Here is a 13,857-nt window from a genome sequence, read left to right as displayed (position 1 = left end):
AATTTCCTTCCATTCCAAAGCAGTCTCTTGCCAGACCTCTGAAGAATTCATAGTTTGCTAGTTTGATCCAAGAAGTTTTGAGAGAGACCTTTGTTGTACTGAGAATTTCCTGTTTCATGTCAAGAACCTGCCTTCTAGGAAGGACAGCCATGGCAGGGTGGTGTGAAGATTGTTCTTCATGGAAAAGTTTAGCATATATTTATTCTTTATTTAAAAGCACCTCCTATGTGCCAGGCACTGTGCTGACAACGCCGAGGTGAGCCAGCCCTAGACCTTGGCCTTGCCACAGAGTAGGAAGAAGAGGGTTGGGTGGCCAGGGTGGCCCCAGGAACCCCATGGGTAGATGGCTTGGGAGGCTGAGGCTGGAAGAGGACCTGTGAGTATTGGGGAAGCCAGTGATCTCAGAGAAATGTTCATAGTGTGTTTCTGGTTGTGCTTTAAAGAAGGAATGAGACCCCGCTCTGAGTTAGACTAAGAAGCATCCCAGTCAACAACGTCTGGAAGATGAGTTCAGCTGGGCAGGGCTGGGGGAGCTGGAGTCTGACCCTCGATGCTTTCTGGGGTGTTGCCTGTGCGCTGCCGTGAGAGCTGCCCTCCACTGCTGTGGGCTCCCTTGTGGGACTTTTTAGAGCAGCTTTTCCTAGTGTGTTTTGTGGAAAACTAGACTTTGGGTCCCTGTGGCTGTCTGCATAGGAAATGTCTTCTCTTTCCCTCCTTGGAGATCGACATCACACATTAGCAACTTGAAGGCTTTGAGGAGCCCGTGAGGAAAAGAAATTTACGGAAACCTACCCCAGCATTTGCTAACGTAATTTGTCTAGGCGTATCCCTTCCTCTTTGTAACACCGTGACGTCATAGAACCACGCGTGTTGCTTCCTTGGGTCTTGGCGTGAAGCTGCTACACAGGTCTAGGGGTCGGGGGTGGGGTGGGGGAAGCAGTTGTCCCTTCTACCTGCCTGGGTTGGTTTAGGGTTTGGTTTCAATTTGGACTCACTTCTTTGTGTTTGTTGAGCGCCACCTGTTGGCTCTTGAGATATTATAGAATCCTGGGGTGATGGTGTGAGACCAGTTAGGAGTTCTGAAATCGGCGTATTCGTGCTGAAGATTGTATTTGACATTAACGTCTAGGAAAAGGGAAACATTTCAGCAAGTGGGGAGGAAGAAGACGGGAATCCTCAAACCAAAGCTTGTCGCATTTGGTTTCTAGCCTATAAGGTTTAATTTCTCTGTGTCTTCCTGTTCCCTTCGTTGTGCGTCATTGAAGCTGTTGGTATTATCTGGCTCCTGTGGGAAGATGCTCTGTGCTCACACTGACCCCCTTTTCTTCAGTAGCACAGAGAGGTACGGTTGCAGACACAAGTCCCAGCACATCCCTTCTGCTTCACTCCTCTGCAGCCACTGTGGCGGGCAGCGGACACTCAGTCAGGATCTGGTCCTGCTGAACACACGGAGAAAGTGGCCCTGGGATTCCGGGCTTCAGTGTGAGGACGGTGTGTCAAGTATAAGTAAAGTGGGAGTTTTTTGGTTATTTGAGGATTTTTTTCTCCTTAAGGAAATAGTAAGAGAGGACAGTTTTGGTTCCTAGAACCACCTGCTTGGCCAGCATCAAGTGGCTGGACGATCTTGCAGAGAAGGGGAAAGAGGGCTGGCTTTGTGCAGAGGTGGGAGCCAGCATCCTCCAGGACACCCTCTGCCCTCTGTGTTGTCCTCCCCCAGTCCCAGGTCTGACCACACTGCTTCGACCAGGCCGAGTTCCTGCTCACCGGGGCCACCGCAGGCCAGGCAGGAGGAGCAGCGTGGGCCTTGCCTTCTCTCCTTGGCTGAGCCGGCTTTCCCATCCTCTCCTGACTGCCCGGCTGGCTTGGTTATGCCGCCTCCTGCCCACAGCCCTCTGCCCTCCCCATGCTTGGCATGTGGGCGTGAGATGTGCCTCAGCCCCTGGGGGGCCTCAGCTGCCTCCTCTGTCCCTTTCCTCAGTTCTTAGCTCTCGATGGCACAGAGTAGGTGCTTAGTGCTTGTCAACAGAGTAAATGAGAAGCACTCAAGAAGTCCTCAGTTTTGCAGCGACGCAGGGCTCCAGGTGGCGAGCGGGCCGACCTCTGCCTGCATCGCTGCCTGCTGGTATTGACGGGGCACACGTGTCCCGCTTTTCCACATGGGCGAGCAGGAGCCAAATGGCAGCGTGGCAGACATCAAGGAAAGGACTTCTTAAGTCACATGGTGGTGTTAAAAAAAATCACCTTTCAGTGATAACTTAAATCTAGGTACTAGAGGTGGTTATTAATATCTGTGTGTGTGTGTGTGTGTGTCTGCATGTATATCCTGCACATATACACACATGCTCTCATTTAACCCCTGTTCATGCACTGGAGGAGAGGGTGTTATTTGGATTTTGCTGGTGTGTGGTAATGCGGTAGCAGCCCTGAGCGCCCGCAGCTCTGACTCCTGGATGCAGGTGAGGCTGACGGTCAGCATGGAGGTGGGTTAGACATGCCTTTCAACTGGGGAGAGAAGGAAGGAAGAAGGTGTGTGTGTGACGTCTGAGACCCCTCACCCTCTGGACAGAGACAGCTGCTGGCTGTGTGTACCTCGCATGCCAAGAGGATGTGCTGTGACATTTTCTCTGGAGGTCACAGCCTTCTGGCCCATATTATCCAAAGCCCTGGCTCCTTGCTGGGTTTGGTGGGGATAGGCATGAGGTTTTAGCCAGGGCTTTTGCTTTATAAACCAAGTTTTCAGGTTCACTTAATGTTTATTGCATGGGAGCTTCCTCTGAAGACGGCAGCTGTTGGCATATCCCTGCCCAGCACATGGCCTTTCTGAAGTGGGATTGGAGAATGAGCCAGGGCTATGGCCTGCGGTCAGGTAAAACTCCCAAACTCGCTTTGATATGGACCAAAAATAGTGCCTTGCCCTTCTCGAGCCATCAGAAGGGGAGAAACCTTATGCCAGCTGCTCAGAGATGGCTCCTGGCATAGCACTTGGAAAACTGAATTGCCCAAGAAGGCTGTGCCTCCAGGAGCTTTCCTTGCCTGTTCCCAGCTTGGTTTGCAAGTGCTCTTCACTTACTCAGTGAGGAATTATTAAATGAGCCCCTGCTACATGCCAAAATACCTAAAGGGCCCCTCCCTAGAGAAGCCACGGTCTCACGTGTGGGGAGGTGATGTGCACAGACACTGCCGTGTCGCGTGCGCACGAGTGCTGTCCCTGAGGTGGAATCGGCCACCGCCTGGGAGAGGCCAGCGCTGGCTTGAGAGGAGATGGTGTGGGAGCAGCTTCTGGAAGGACGAGCCGGTGGCCAGGTGGACGGGGTGCCATCAAGAGTGAGCACCACGTTTTCGAGGCTCTTGGAGCCAGGAGGGGCCCGGCGAGCGCTCAGGCTAGCGGGACGTGTGTCTGGATCGTGAGCCGCCTCTCAGGATCTGGTGGCAAAGGAGGCGGGCCAGGGTCAGGTCTTCATTCAGTGGTCAGCAGGTTTCTTTTTAATTTTTAATTATGGAAAATTTTAAAGGCATGCAAAAGTAGACCAAAGAGTACAGTGAACCCCACATATCATCTCCACTCCAGCAGTGGCACCCTGTGGGCGATCCCATTTCCTCCATAACCTTACACCGTCGCTGCCACGTCACTTTGAAGCAATCCCAGGCCGACTTCTGCATTCCACCAAGCCTAGCCTGTGGCTAGTGATGGGCCAGTGAGGAGTTTGGGGGCCTGGAATGATGGGGCGGCACATTGTCATTTCACCTCATTTTCAAAGGCACCACTGAGTCTCCCGCTTTGTCTTGCCTTTCAGTGGGAAGTTAGTGTCTCCAAAGTGGAAGAATTTCAAGGGCCTGAAGCTCCAGTGGAGAGACAAGATCCGGCTCAACAATGCCATCTGGCGGGCGTGGTACATGCAGTGTAAGTGCCAGGAGCAGGACAGGACCGCGGGCCCAGAGCCTGCTCTTGGGACACCATGTTTCTAACAGAGGTCTCTGTGCAGGCTGTGGAGCTGGGAAACCCAAGCCAAACCCTAGGGAACTGGATACTGCCAGCCCTCGGGGCCAGTGGGCCGATAAAGTGGCCTCTGTTGAGAAGTTGCCAGGGTCTGGAGGGGACTGACATGTGAGACGGTTCACCGCAGTGCATGTGCTCAGTGTCATCCTAGACGCCTGGGCCGGAGTTGGGAAGGGGAGGCAGGAAGGGTGGAGCAGAGAGGTGACATCTGAAGAGTTGGGAGCAGGTTTGAGGAGATGCAAGTGCAGCCTTGTCCTCCTGGCTGCAGCGCGGGTGCTGGTGGCCCCAGGGATTTCTCCAGGAGAGGAGTGGGCTGGGGCGTGCTGGTGCTAGGCTGGCCTTCCTCTTGATAAGCCAGGTTCCCTTTCTTGCTCGTGCATTATCGACACATTCTTTCCCTTTAATCTGGACTCCTTTATTTCCCTGGAAAGCTCCAGTTTTCCAAGGAAAGGAGAGGAAAGAATACTTGGGAAGGTCCCACTTGGGGGGTGTGGATGGACGGAGCAGGCTCCTTCGGGGGTCTGGATCGTAGTGATGACACCTCACCCTCTCCCTGCCCAGATCTGGAAAAGCGCAAGAACCCTGTGTGTCACTTTGTCACTCCCCTGGATGGCTCCGTTGATGTGGATGAGCACCGCCGGCCAGAGGTATTTGGCAGGTGATCAAGGGTGGCTGAGAAAGGAAAACTGCCCTCATTTCAACAGGAACATCTCACTGAGGCCTGGATCCTGCAGGGAGACTTCAGGGGCAGTACGAGGCCTGCTCAGTCCTCACAGGACAGCCTGGAGAAAGGACAGGCATGGGGGGGGCAGGTGGCTTCTAACAGCCCCCAGGCTTTAGAGGCTCCCCCTTCTCAGATGGGCTGGCCCAAGGACCGAGGGATTCAGTAATGGAGACTTACCCTCCACTTTCACTTAAAGTTGGTGTTTCTTCTGGAAGTCAACAGGGAGAAATTCTGGCTCCTTACAAGGCACACATTTTTAACAATTGAAGAAGGACCTCAAGATCTTTAAAAACTGAGATGAAAAGAGGTTGAAGAAAGAGTAAATGAGGGACCGCGTGCAGTGGCGCGTGCCTGTAGTCCCAGCTGTTCAGGAGGCTGAGGCAGGAGGATCGCTTGAGCCCAGGAGTTTGAGGTTGCTATGAGCTATGAGGCCAGTGCACTCTAGCTGGAGCGACAGAGTGAGACTGTCTCAAAAAAAGAAAAAGAAAAAAAGAATAAATGAAAAAAAGCCAGTGGCACAGCAGTCTTTTTAGTATCTTCACGTTAATTTTAAAAGTGTGTCTGGGTGATTACGTGTGCATGGGAAACGTCTAGAAGGATATACAGAAATCAGTCAGTGGTGGGATTGGAGTGGGGCGCCAGATTCTTCACTTTATGCTCCTTCTGCATTGTTTCAGTTTTGTCAAAACTTGTTTTAATGTTACGCTGAGAGAGAGAAACAAGAAAGTAACCTAAAGAAAGACAGTTTTGAGACAGTCAGATGTGATCTGATATTAAGACAGTATCAAGGAATATCATTTTGTTGGGTATGATAATATTGTAATCTTGTTTTTGTTTTTAAAGATCCTTCACTGTTCAGGACACACAGTGAAGTATTTGTGGGTAAAATGACGTGAGCCATGAGATCTGACAGTGAGGTGGGCTGTCAGGCAGGTGGCTGCCTGGTCCCTTTCGCTCTTCAAGGCTGTCGTGGAAAGCGTTTACGCCTGGCATCACAGGAAGGTTGAATTAATGCTCTTGGAGGTCACGTTCCACCCGAACCTTCCTGTGATTGGCTTTTTGTTTTACCCTTTGAAAGTGGCGGCTCTCTGCTTTCCCCTGCCGTGCTCCTGTGCGGAGCTTCAGGACCCGAGCCCGGAAGCCCCCTTGGCTACCTTAGGTCTGGAAAGTGCATTTTTAGCTAGAGGCCAGTTGTGGCACAGAGGAGATGGGCTGTGCTTTGTGAATGAAGGTGGAGCTACAAGATAGGGGTTTCTGAGCTGGATGGCCTGAGGCCCAGTTCTCCTGTCACTGACTTCTTTGTTCACGGGTGAATCTTGCTAATCAAGCAAAAACATCTCTTTTGATCCTGCCTGTGTCTCTGTTACAGGCCATCACCACGGAAGGGAAGTATTGGAAAAGCCGCATTGAGATTGTGATCAGGGAGTATCACAAGTGGAGGACCTACTTCAAGAAAAGGGTATCTGCTGGGCCCTCACAGGGGCGTGTTGGAGAAGGCCCGCAGGGAGGGAAGGAGCAGGGTCCGTGTTCAGAACGCAGGCCTGAGGCTCTGGTGGACACCATGCTACCCCATGTGGGCATGTAGTGTCAAGGAGGAAAGCCAGGACCTGGGGTTCCAGCTCAGCCCAAGCGACCGCCTGTTTGGTCATATCGTCTTTGCTCTGTTTCCCCATCTGTGAACTGTGCTGTTGATTCCACACACACTGGGTGGGAATCTCCTTTGTGCCAGCATCAGACCAGGGATGGCAGGGAGCGGGATCCCTCCCTCCCTCCCAAGGAGGTGAGGTGGGGCCCTGGGTGACTAACCCGTCCCACCCCCCTTTTGCCCACAGCTACAGCAGCACAAGGATGAGGACCTCTCCAGCCTGGCCCAGGTGAGTGAGCTTTGGGGCCGTGAGAACCCCCACGGGAGTCCTGGTGGCCCAGCAGTGAGCTCTGCAGCAGGAGGTGGCAGGACACAGCCCCCACCAAGGCTGGAGATGGGGCCAGCTCCCTCCTCCCCAGAAGGTCCTGTGAATGGCCGAGGAAGCAGTCCAGCTCTCTGCACGGGGTGGGCTGCAGGGAGCTGCTTTCTGCATTCTGCACCTATACCTTCATTCCCGAGGAGCAGTCCTTGTGATATGTTTCCCAGCACGGTGGGCTCGGGAATTCTGAGGTCACTGTTGCCCTTTGACTCCCTCCCCCCACTGTGTTGGTGGTAGGATGACGACATGCTGTATTGGCACAAGCATGGGGACGGGTGGAAGACCCCAGTCCCCATGGAGGAGGATGCCCTGCTGGACACAGACATGCTCATGTCAGAATTCAGCGACACCCTCTTCTCCACACTGTCTTCTCACCAGCCCGTGGCCTGGCCCAACCCACGGGAAATAGGTAAGGCACACCTGGGTCCCGGGCCTTGGAACACTTAGCTGGCTGCCTTCTCTGCCAGACCCCCTCGCGGCCAGGCTTCGCCTCAGGGCCCTCTCCGAGCTGCTGCACGTCACTGTGCAGACAGAGTAGTAAGGAGGACTAGCCAGCCTCCTGTGGCATCTGAGGCCACATGCATTGAGTAGGGTTGGGCTGCAGATTGGTCTTCACTGGGGCCTCTGTTGTTCCCTCGGTACCACTGTGACAAAACAGCAGTGAGGTCTGGTCTGAATCAATTCCATATTGCTGATACCGTCCCCTTAGTGGGGGACAAGTGCCTGAGCCTAAGTGGCTGGGTCCTGATTTTCTCTAACGAAGCGCCTGTGGCATGACCTTGCACCCGACAGCGTTCAGACTTCCAGTTGGCCCCTCAGGGACGAGCCCGCAGATCACAGAGTAGACCAGGGGGTGGGAGGGGTCTCTGCCCAGCTAGTCACAGCTTCCTAGGGGTGTCCATTTCCTGATACTCAGTTTGCCTTTCTTGTAAAAATCACTTTCTTTCCTGCCTTCTGAGGGTGCAGAATGGCCATGAACCTGTAAGAAGGTAGAATCCCAGCCAGCTGCCTACAGTTCTCCTTGGAAGACTCTAGAATGTGAGCAGGGCCCAGAAGATCTGTTCCAGGCCTTTTATATAATATGTTCCTGCAACGTTGTCTGAGAAAGCAAAATGATCGCGCTCTCTGTCTGATTCTTGCAGCACATCTGGGAAATGCAGACATGATCCAGCCGGGGCTCATTCCTTTGCAGCCCAACCTGGACTTCATGGATACCTTCGAGCCTTTCCAGGGTGAGGATGGGCGGCTGAGGGAGCCTGACTGTGTGTCTCCCTTTGCCCGCACAGAGCAGATGGGTGCTTTACTTTCTGAGAGAGAAGTTATAATGGGCAAAGGGGAGGACTTAGACTTTTTCAAAAACCAATTTTTTTTTTTTTTTTTTTTTGGCAATAACTGCAAGGTCTGGGAAGTTTTTCTGGGATGTTGTTCTCTCTCGAAGGAAATTGGCATTCTCAGGAGAGTTCTCACCGGCTTGGAGCCTCGGGTTTGCTGTGACTGTGAGCGGTTCTCCCTCTCAGCAGCAGAGGGCGCTGGCGGCACAGCCACCTCCCGCACAGGTTCCTGCAGATGGACGGGGCCTTGGGCCCTGCCTTGCGAGAGCCGCTGAGACTGGACCGGGAGTGTTTCAGAGCCCAGGCTGGCTGCCGGCATGCGTGGTTCCCCTCAGAGGGCTCTTTCCACAGAAAAAGCTTATCTCTGAGGGGAATGCCCTTTGGCCATAGCATCCCTCTGGCTGATGTGGGGTTCTGTGCTCAGTTTGTTTGGGTCTTAATTCCAGGGCATGTGGCACTCCAAGGACCCCTGGTATTGTTTTTCAGACCTCTTTTCCTCCAGCCGCTCCATTTTTAACTCCATGCTGCCTGCACCTGCCTCAGCATCTGTACCAGACCCCAACAGCCCACCTGCACAGGTAGAGGACGCTGGGGGTAGGGGTGGGGGAGGCGCCATCAGGCACAGGGCTGGTCATCAAAACCCTACGGCCAGAGCAAGGCTGGTGTGTGACCGTGCATCGCATGCAGAATGCTGGGCATTGCTAGAGCAGCGCTGGGCACACGGGTAATGTGCAGAGGTGCTAGTTCAGCCCTCTCCGAAAGCATCCTGAGACACCCCTGAGACAGGACACTGCCAGGAGGCGGGTGCTCCTGCCTGGGGCTCCAGGTAATCTGTGTGCAGCTGGCTCCATTCTGATCAGTTAAGACAGGACTAGCTAGTCAAAGAGGCACGACATGGATCATTAATAAAAATAAGTTCTGTGTAGTTCTTTCGCTTTTTACTTTACAAAAAAGTTGATTACAGGTATAGGTGCTGGGGCTACAGAGCTGAACAGGGCTCAGTTCTTCACCCCTGTGGAGCTCTCAGACAGGTGCCCGTATCTAGTTAGATACTGGTAACCTGGCACCTTCTTCAATTTGGCTCTGGGAAGAATTTCTTCTATGGAGACTGAGATCTGGACAATTGTTTGCTTGTAGCTTTTCCCATTTGGGAAGAGGAGGCCTGGCTGCAAGTTGATACATGAAACTGCCCTGGGGGAACCCTGAGCAGCTGCGATCCAGGCTGCCTCTGCCCTGTAACAGAAGATGGCAGAGACTTTGGGGGGACCTCTGCTGGATTCTAGAAACAGGATATTCCCAGGCTGCTGTCCAGTGGTGTGGAGGCAGTTGCTTTGTCTGAGCTCTGTGTTATCATTTAGTTCCCAACGGAAGCAGAACCCCTGCAGATGCCTAGGGAGCTGCGTCTCCCCGCATCAGCAGTAATGGGCATGGGAGACATCGGCTTTGTCCCTCTGTCCAGGTGCCGGCGTGGGTCACTGGGCTTTGCAGTGTGTGGTATTGGACAGTGAAGGCGAATTGTCTCAGCCCAGTGTGGCTTCCTGGCTTCTCTTTTCCTTTCTCAGGAGAGCATCCTGCCGACCACCACTCTCCCCACCGTGAGCCTCCCTGACAGCCTCATCGTGCCCCCCACGGCCCCCTCCCTGGACCCTGCTGATGGGCAGGCCTGTGAACGCACTTCCCAGACTGGGGACCCCTTTATCCAGCCCACAGATTTCGGCCCCTCAGAGCCGCCGCTGACCGTCCCGCAGCCCTTCCTCCCGGTTTTCACCATGCCCTTGCTGTCCCCCAGCCCTGCCCCGGCACCTGTGTCCCCAGCGCTGCCATTGGTTCCTCCTCCTGCCACTCCCCTGAGCCCCCTGGCTCCACCTGCCTTCCTTCAGCCACAGAAGTTTGCAGGAGTCAGCAAGTCACCCTCCGTCATCACGCACACAGCCTCTGCCACCCTCACCCACGACGCCTCTGCCACCTTCAGCCAGAGTCAGGGCCTCGTGATCACGACCCATCACCCTGCCCCGTCCACGGCCCCCTGTAGCTTGGCGCTGTCTCCTGTCACCCGGCCTCCAACTGTTGGGCCTCCCCAGCCTCGGTTAACTTTTGTGCCCCCCAAACCTGTATCAGTGACTGGAGGGAGGCCCAAGCAGCCCCCCAAAATAGTGCCTGCTCCCAAACCAGAGCCTGTGTCCTTGGTGTTGAAGAACGCTTGCCTCGCCCCAGGTGAGTCAGGGGAAGGGGGCCAGCCTGGGCTCTTCCTCCTCTGGAGAAATATTCCCTGTCCCAGAAGACTTCAAACTTGTGACCACCCATCCCCTCTGGGGCACATAGGCAGGCGCACACACCTAGATGAAACAAGCGTCGAGATATACTGTATTTGTGTGATCTCATCTATTTTCTATATCTTTTTTTAAAGTTAACCTCAAACCACAGTTTAAAAACACCTGGTCCTGGTGTGTGGTATGTCTTCCTCAAGGAGAAGTTGCAAAAATAGTGTTAGGTATCCTGATGGTTTTGTTTTCTGTCCCCTTAGCAAAGAATAAGATGTCTCTTGGCAGAGGGTGGGTGCCACTCCTGAGGAGCCCTGCGTCTGCGGCGTGGCCAGCCCCGTTCAGTAATAGCCACGGCCTCTGCGGGGTCGAGACCAGGCCTGTGGCCCGGGGCCTCAGCCTCACCTTCTCTGTGTCCCGGCAGCTGCCTTCTCAGGCCAGCCACAAGCAGTGATCATGACGTCAGGCCCTCTGAAGAGAGAAGGGATGTTGGCTTCTACTGTGTCCCAGTCCAACGTGGTCATCGCGCCTGCTGCCATCGCCAGGGTGAGGAGGGTCCTGGGCAGACTTGCAGTGTCCTTGTCACCCCAGAGCCACACTCCCCTGATGTAGCTGGTCTCCTCCTCTGCTGCTTCTTATCCGTGGTTGGGGATGACCTCTCTCCCGTGTCACCACAGGCTCCTGGAGTGACGGAGTTCCACAGCAGCATCCTGGTGACAGACCTCGGCCACAGCACGAGCGGCCAGCCTGGCTCCGTCTCCCGGCTCTTTTCTCCAAGCACAGTACAAGACTCCCTGGTGAAGGGCGAGCAGGTCCCACTGCATGGGGGCAGTCCTCAGGTCCCTGTCGCAGGGCCCAGTGAGTGTTCACTGAGGGCAGAATGGTCGTGACACCATGAGGGAAATGAGTGGGCTGCCATGGGTTGGGGAGGCCGCCCACAGGGCTCCCCAGAATGGAGCCAGGGCCTGCAGGACACACGGCGAGGTCTCGTAGGCCTGCTGATGGCACAGGCTGGGAAAATACTCGATAGGAGGCCACTCCTGACCTCCCAGAAAGTCCTGGCTTGGTGCTGCCAGTCCCCAGAGAAGGCATCGAGCAGTCCTTGTGTTCCATTTCCAGGAATCATTAGCATGGGGGTCGCTGTGGCCACAGAAGCCACCCAGCCTGGTCTTGGCGCCGGTGTGGTCGCCCCCGACAGCTCTGAGAGCCCTGCAGAGCTGTGAGCCTTCTCCACGCCGGGGCCTCCCACGAGGCAGTCAGGGCAGGACTGATTTTGCCCAGGGACATCGAAGAGCTGATAGGTCAGGGCCGAGTGCTTGCCTGCAGCTGTGGGGCCGGTAGGAGGGTGCAGACGGGACCTCGGCTCCTTCCTTTCAGACGCCACAACAGGGATGGAGGCAGAAATGTCCTCCTTTCTGAAGTACAGCCACGGCATAGCTGTCCCTGGGTCTCTGTGCAGACAGTTGTCTCCCCGACCTCAGGAAGACATGAGTGAGGAGGGATCTCTGACGGAGTGATGGACAGTAGAGGAACTTGTCCTAGGACAGGTTTTGGAGAATAAGAGCTCTTCAGTCTGGAAAGAGAAAGACTGGAAGAGTCACGAAACAGTCTAGGGAATGGGCAGAGTCCACGCGGGAACCGAGAGCCCTGCTGTGCGGCCTGACGGGGCAGTTTGGGGAAAAACAGTCCAGTAGAGAGCACAGGGAGTTGAGGCATTTTTGGTAAAGTGAGACAGGCTGAGAAGGTTCCAGAGTCCACCCAGGAGATGTCTCCTAAACAGGCACCATTGACTAGAACAGGGGCCCCTGGAGGTCACAGGGCTTCTCTGTTATGTTCTGTGTGGGTCAAAGGGGGTGTTGTTTTTAGTTAACAAATGTCACGGAGTGGGTAAGATAAAGGTATAAGAAAAATGTGTGTACAGTTTAAAGAACAAAAATGAGACAGACAGCTGTGTCCTCAGCACACAGAGTGAGAACGAGCACCCTACGAGCCCTGTAGAACCCCCTGGCTGCCTTGAGGTGGCTCCCAGGGTCCCAGTCAGCAGTCGGCCCTTCCCTCTGAACTCTGCCACGTCCCCGCCGCTCTCTGGCTCAGGCCTTGCTGGGCCCAGTGGTTGGCAAAGATTTCTCTGGCGTTTGTTGTGGGATGGCTGTGGAAGGTTACAGATGGCTTTCCAAGTCTTGGGGGTTCCTTTGTCTGTAGGGATTGCCTTGAGGTGGTGTGGGGTGGCCCTGCTGCTGCTTTGCCAAGTGCCCTTCTCAGGCTGTCTCTGTTCTCAGGCCGGGACTGCCCCAGCTCAGGGCAGGCCTCTCCATGTGCGTCAGAACAGAGCCCCAGTCCTCAGTCTCCCCAGAACAACTGCTCAGGGAAATCTGCAGACCCCAAAAACATGGCTGCATTGAAGGTATCACGTGTCCTCTTGGGCCTCGATTTCCTTGGAAGGTGGAGGAGGGCAGGGGGGACATCAGGGAACCTTTGGGGAGCATGTGTCTGGAAAATAGAGTCATAGATCCGGCCGGTGGTGCTCCAGCCTGGTTCTTGTCAGAAGCCTTTGGTCTGCTGCTTTAACCTTGAGGTTAAATGGGCTCCTTCCTCCCCTTCCCACTAACCAGCCCTGTGGGGAGGGTGGACCCCAAGCCCAGGAGCCCACACTGAATCCCCCGAGCAGTACAGCTCTGCGCCCATCACTTGTAAGGGGAGGTGGCAGCTGGGAGGGTGGGGTTGGCAGAGGTGAGGTTGAGGTTGGTTGGGAAGTGCTGCATTGATGGCCGTCCCCAGCCTTGGCTGTGTCCTATTCTGCAACAATGACTTTCTAGTGTTGCCTGCCCTGTCCTCACTGGAGCCAGTAGCTTTTTGTTGTCCCCTCCTCCCACGTAGCCCTTTATCCCTGGCCTGTCAGGTGCCCCAGGGTCCTAATCTGCCCCTAGCCACAAAGCATCAGCTTGGGAGATGAGGAGGGACAGGTGATGTGACCCCATGGCAGTGCCCATGTGTCTCAGTGACCAGTCGGTTCCCCAACAGAACCGGCAGATGAAGCACATTTCAGCGGAACAGAAGAGGCGCTTCAACATCAAGATGGGCTTCGACACTCTGAACAGTTTGATCTCCAACAGCTCCAAGCTGGTGGGTGGCCTGAGAGCGCCGGGCCGGGCGGGGCAGGTGCATTGGGCGGCACTGGGTGGGGCCCATTGGCCACGTTGCTGCCGCCTCCAGCCACCTGTCGTCCTGCAGACCAGTCACGCCATCACGCTGCAGAAGACGGTGGAGTACATCACCAAGCTGCAGCAGGAGCGGAGCCAGATGCAGGAGGAGGCCCGGCGGCTGCGGGAGGAGATCGAGGAGCTCAACGCCACCATCATGTAAGGCTCTGGGTGGGTGCCGCGTCTCACACGGTCCCATGTTACCGAGGTAGGGGGACCCTGTGGCCTCGTCACTGACAGATGCCTCTTTGTCACAGAGTTTAGCTTTCTGTCATCCTCCTCCTTCCCCAGACCTCTCTTCTCTCTGGCTGTGGCCCAGCACTGGGCCGGCCCTGGCAGCTCGTGTCCCAGGGTCCTGATCTGCTACCGGCTGCTCCAAA

The 13,857-nt window shown here is 55.1% G+C and overlaps 1 protein-coding gene across 1 annotated transcript in view; it reads left to right on the top strand.

The window, feature by feature from the left end:
* The window catches only part of MLXIP (MLX interacting protein), a 52,487-nt gene that overhangs the window by 34,024 nt on the left and 4,606 nt on the right, over positions 1-13,857 (top strand). The window contains exons 2-14 of the mRNA XM_069497223.1: positions 3,795-3,901; positions 4,559-4,644; positions 6,091-6,180; positions 6,554-6,595; positions 6,923-7,094; positions 7,828-7,917; positions 8,503-8,594; positions 9,579-10,230; positions 10,702-10,823; positions 10,955-11,135; positions 12,557-12,681; positions 13,299-13,400; positions 13,509-13,636. Of these exons, the coding sequence (XP_069353324.1) occupies positions 3,795-3,901; positions 4,559-4,644; positions 6,091-6,180; positions 6,554-6,595; positions 6,923-7,094; positions 7,828-7,917; positions 8,503-8,594; positions 9,579-10,230; positions 10,702-10,823; positions 10,955-11,135; positions 12,557-12,681; positions 13,299-13,400; positions 13,509-13,636 (1,989 nt within the window). The remainder of the gene's footprint in view (positions 1-3,794; positions 3,902-4,558; positions 4,645-6,090; positions 6,181-6,553; positions 6,596-6,922; positions 7,095-7,827; positions 7,918-8,502; positions 8,595-9,578; positions 10,231-10,701; positions 10,824-10,954; positions 11,136-12,556; positions 12,682-13,298; positions 13,401-13,508; positions 13,637-13,857) is intronic.

Source organism: Eulemur rufifrons, chromosome 21 (genome assembly GCF_041146395.1).
Source record: "Eulemur rufifrons isolate Redbay chromosome 21, OSU_ERuf_1, whole genome shotgun sequence".
Taxonomy (NCBI): domain Eukaryota; kingdom Metazoa; phylum Chordata; class Mammalia; order Primates; family Lemuridae; genus Eulemur; species Eulemur rufifrons.
Note: the sequence above shows the minus strand (reverse complement) of the source record. Positions and strands in the feature narration are given on the sequence as shown.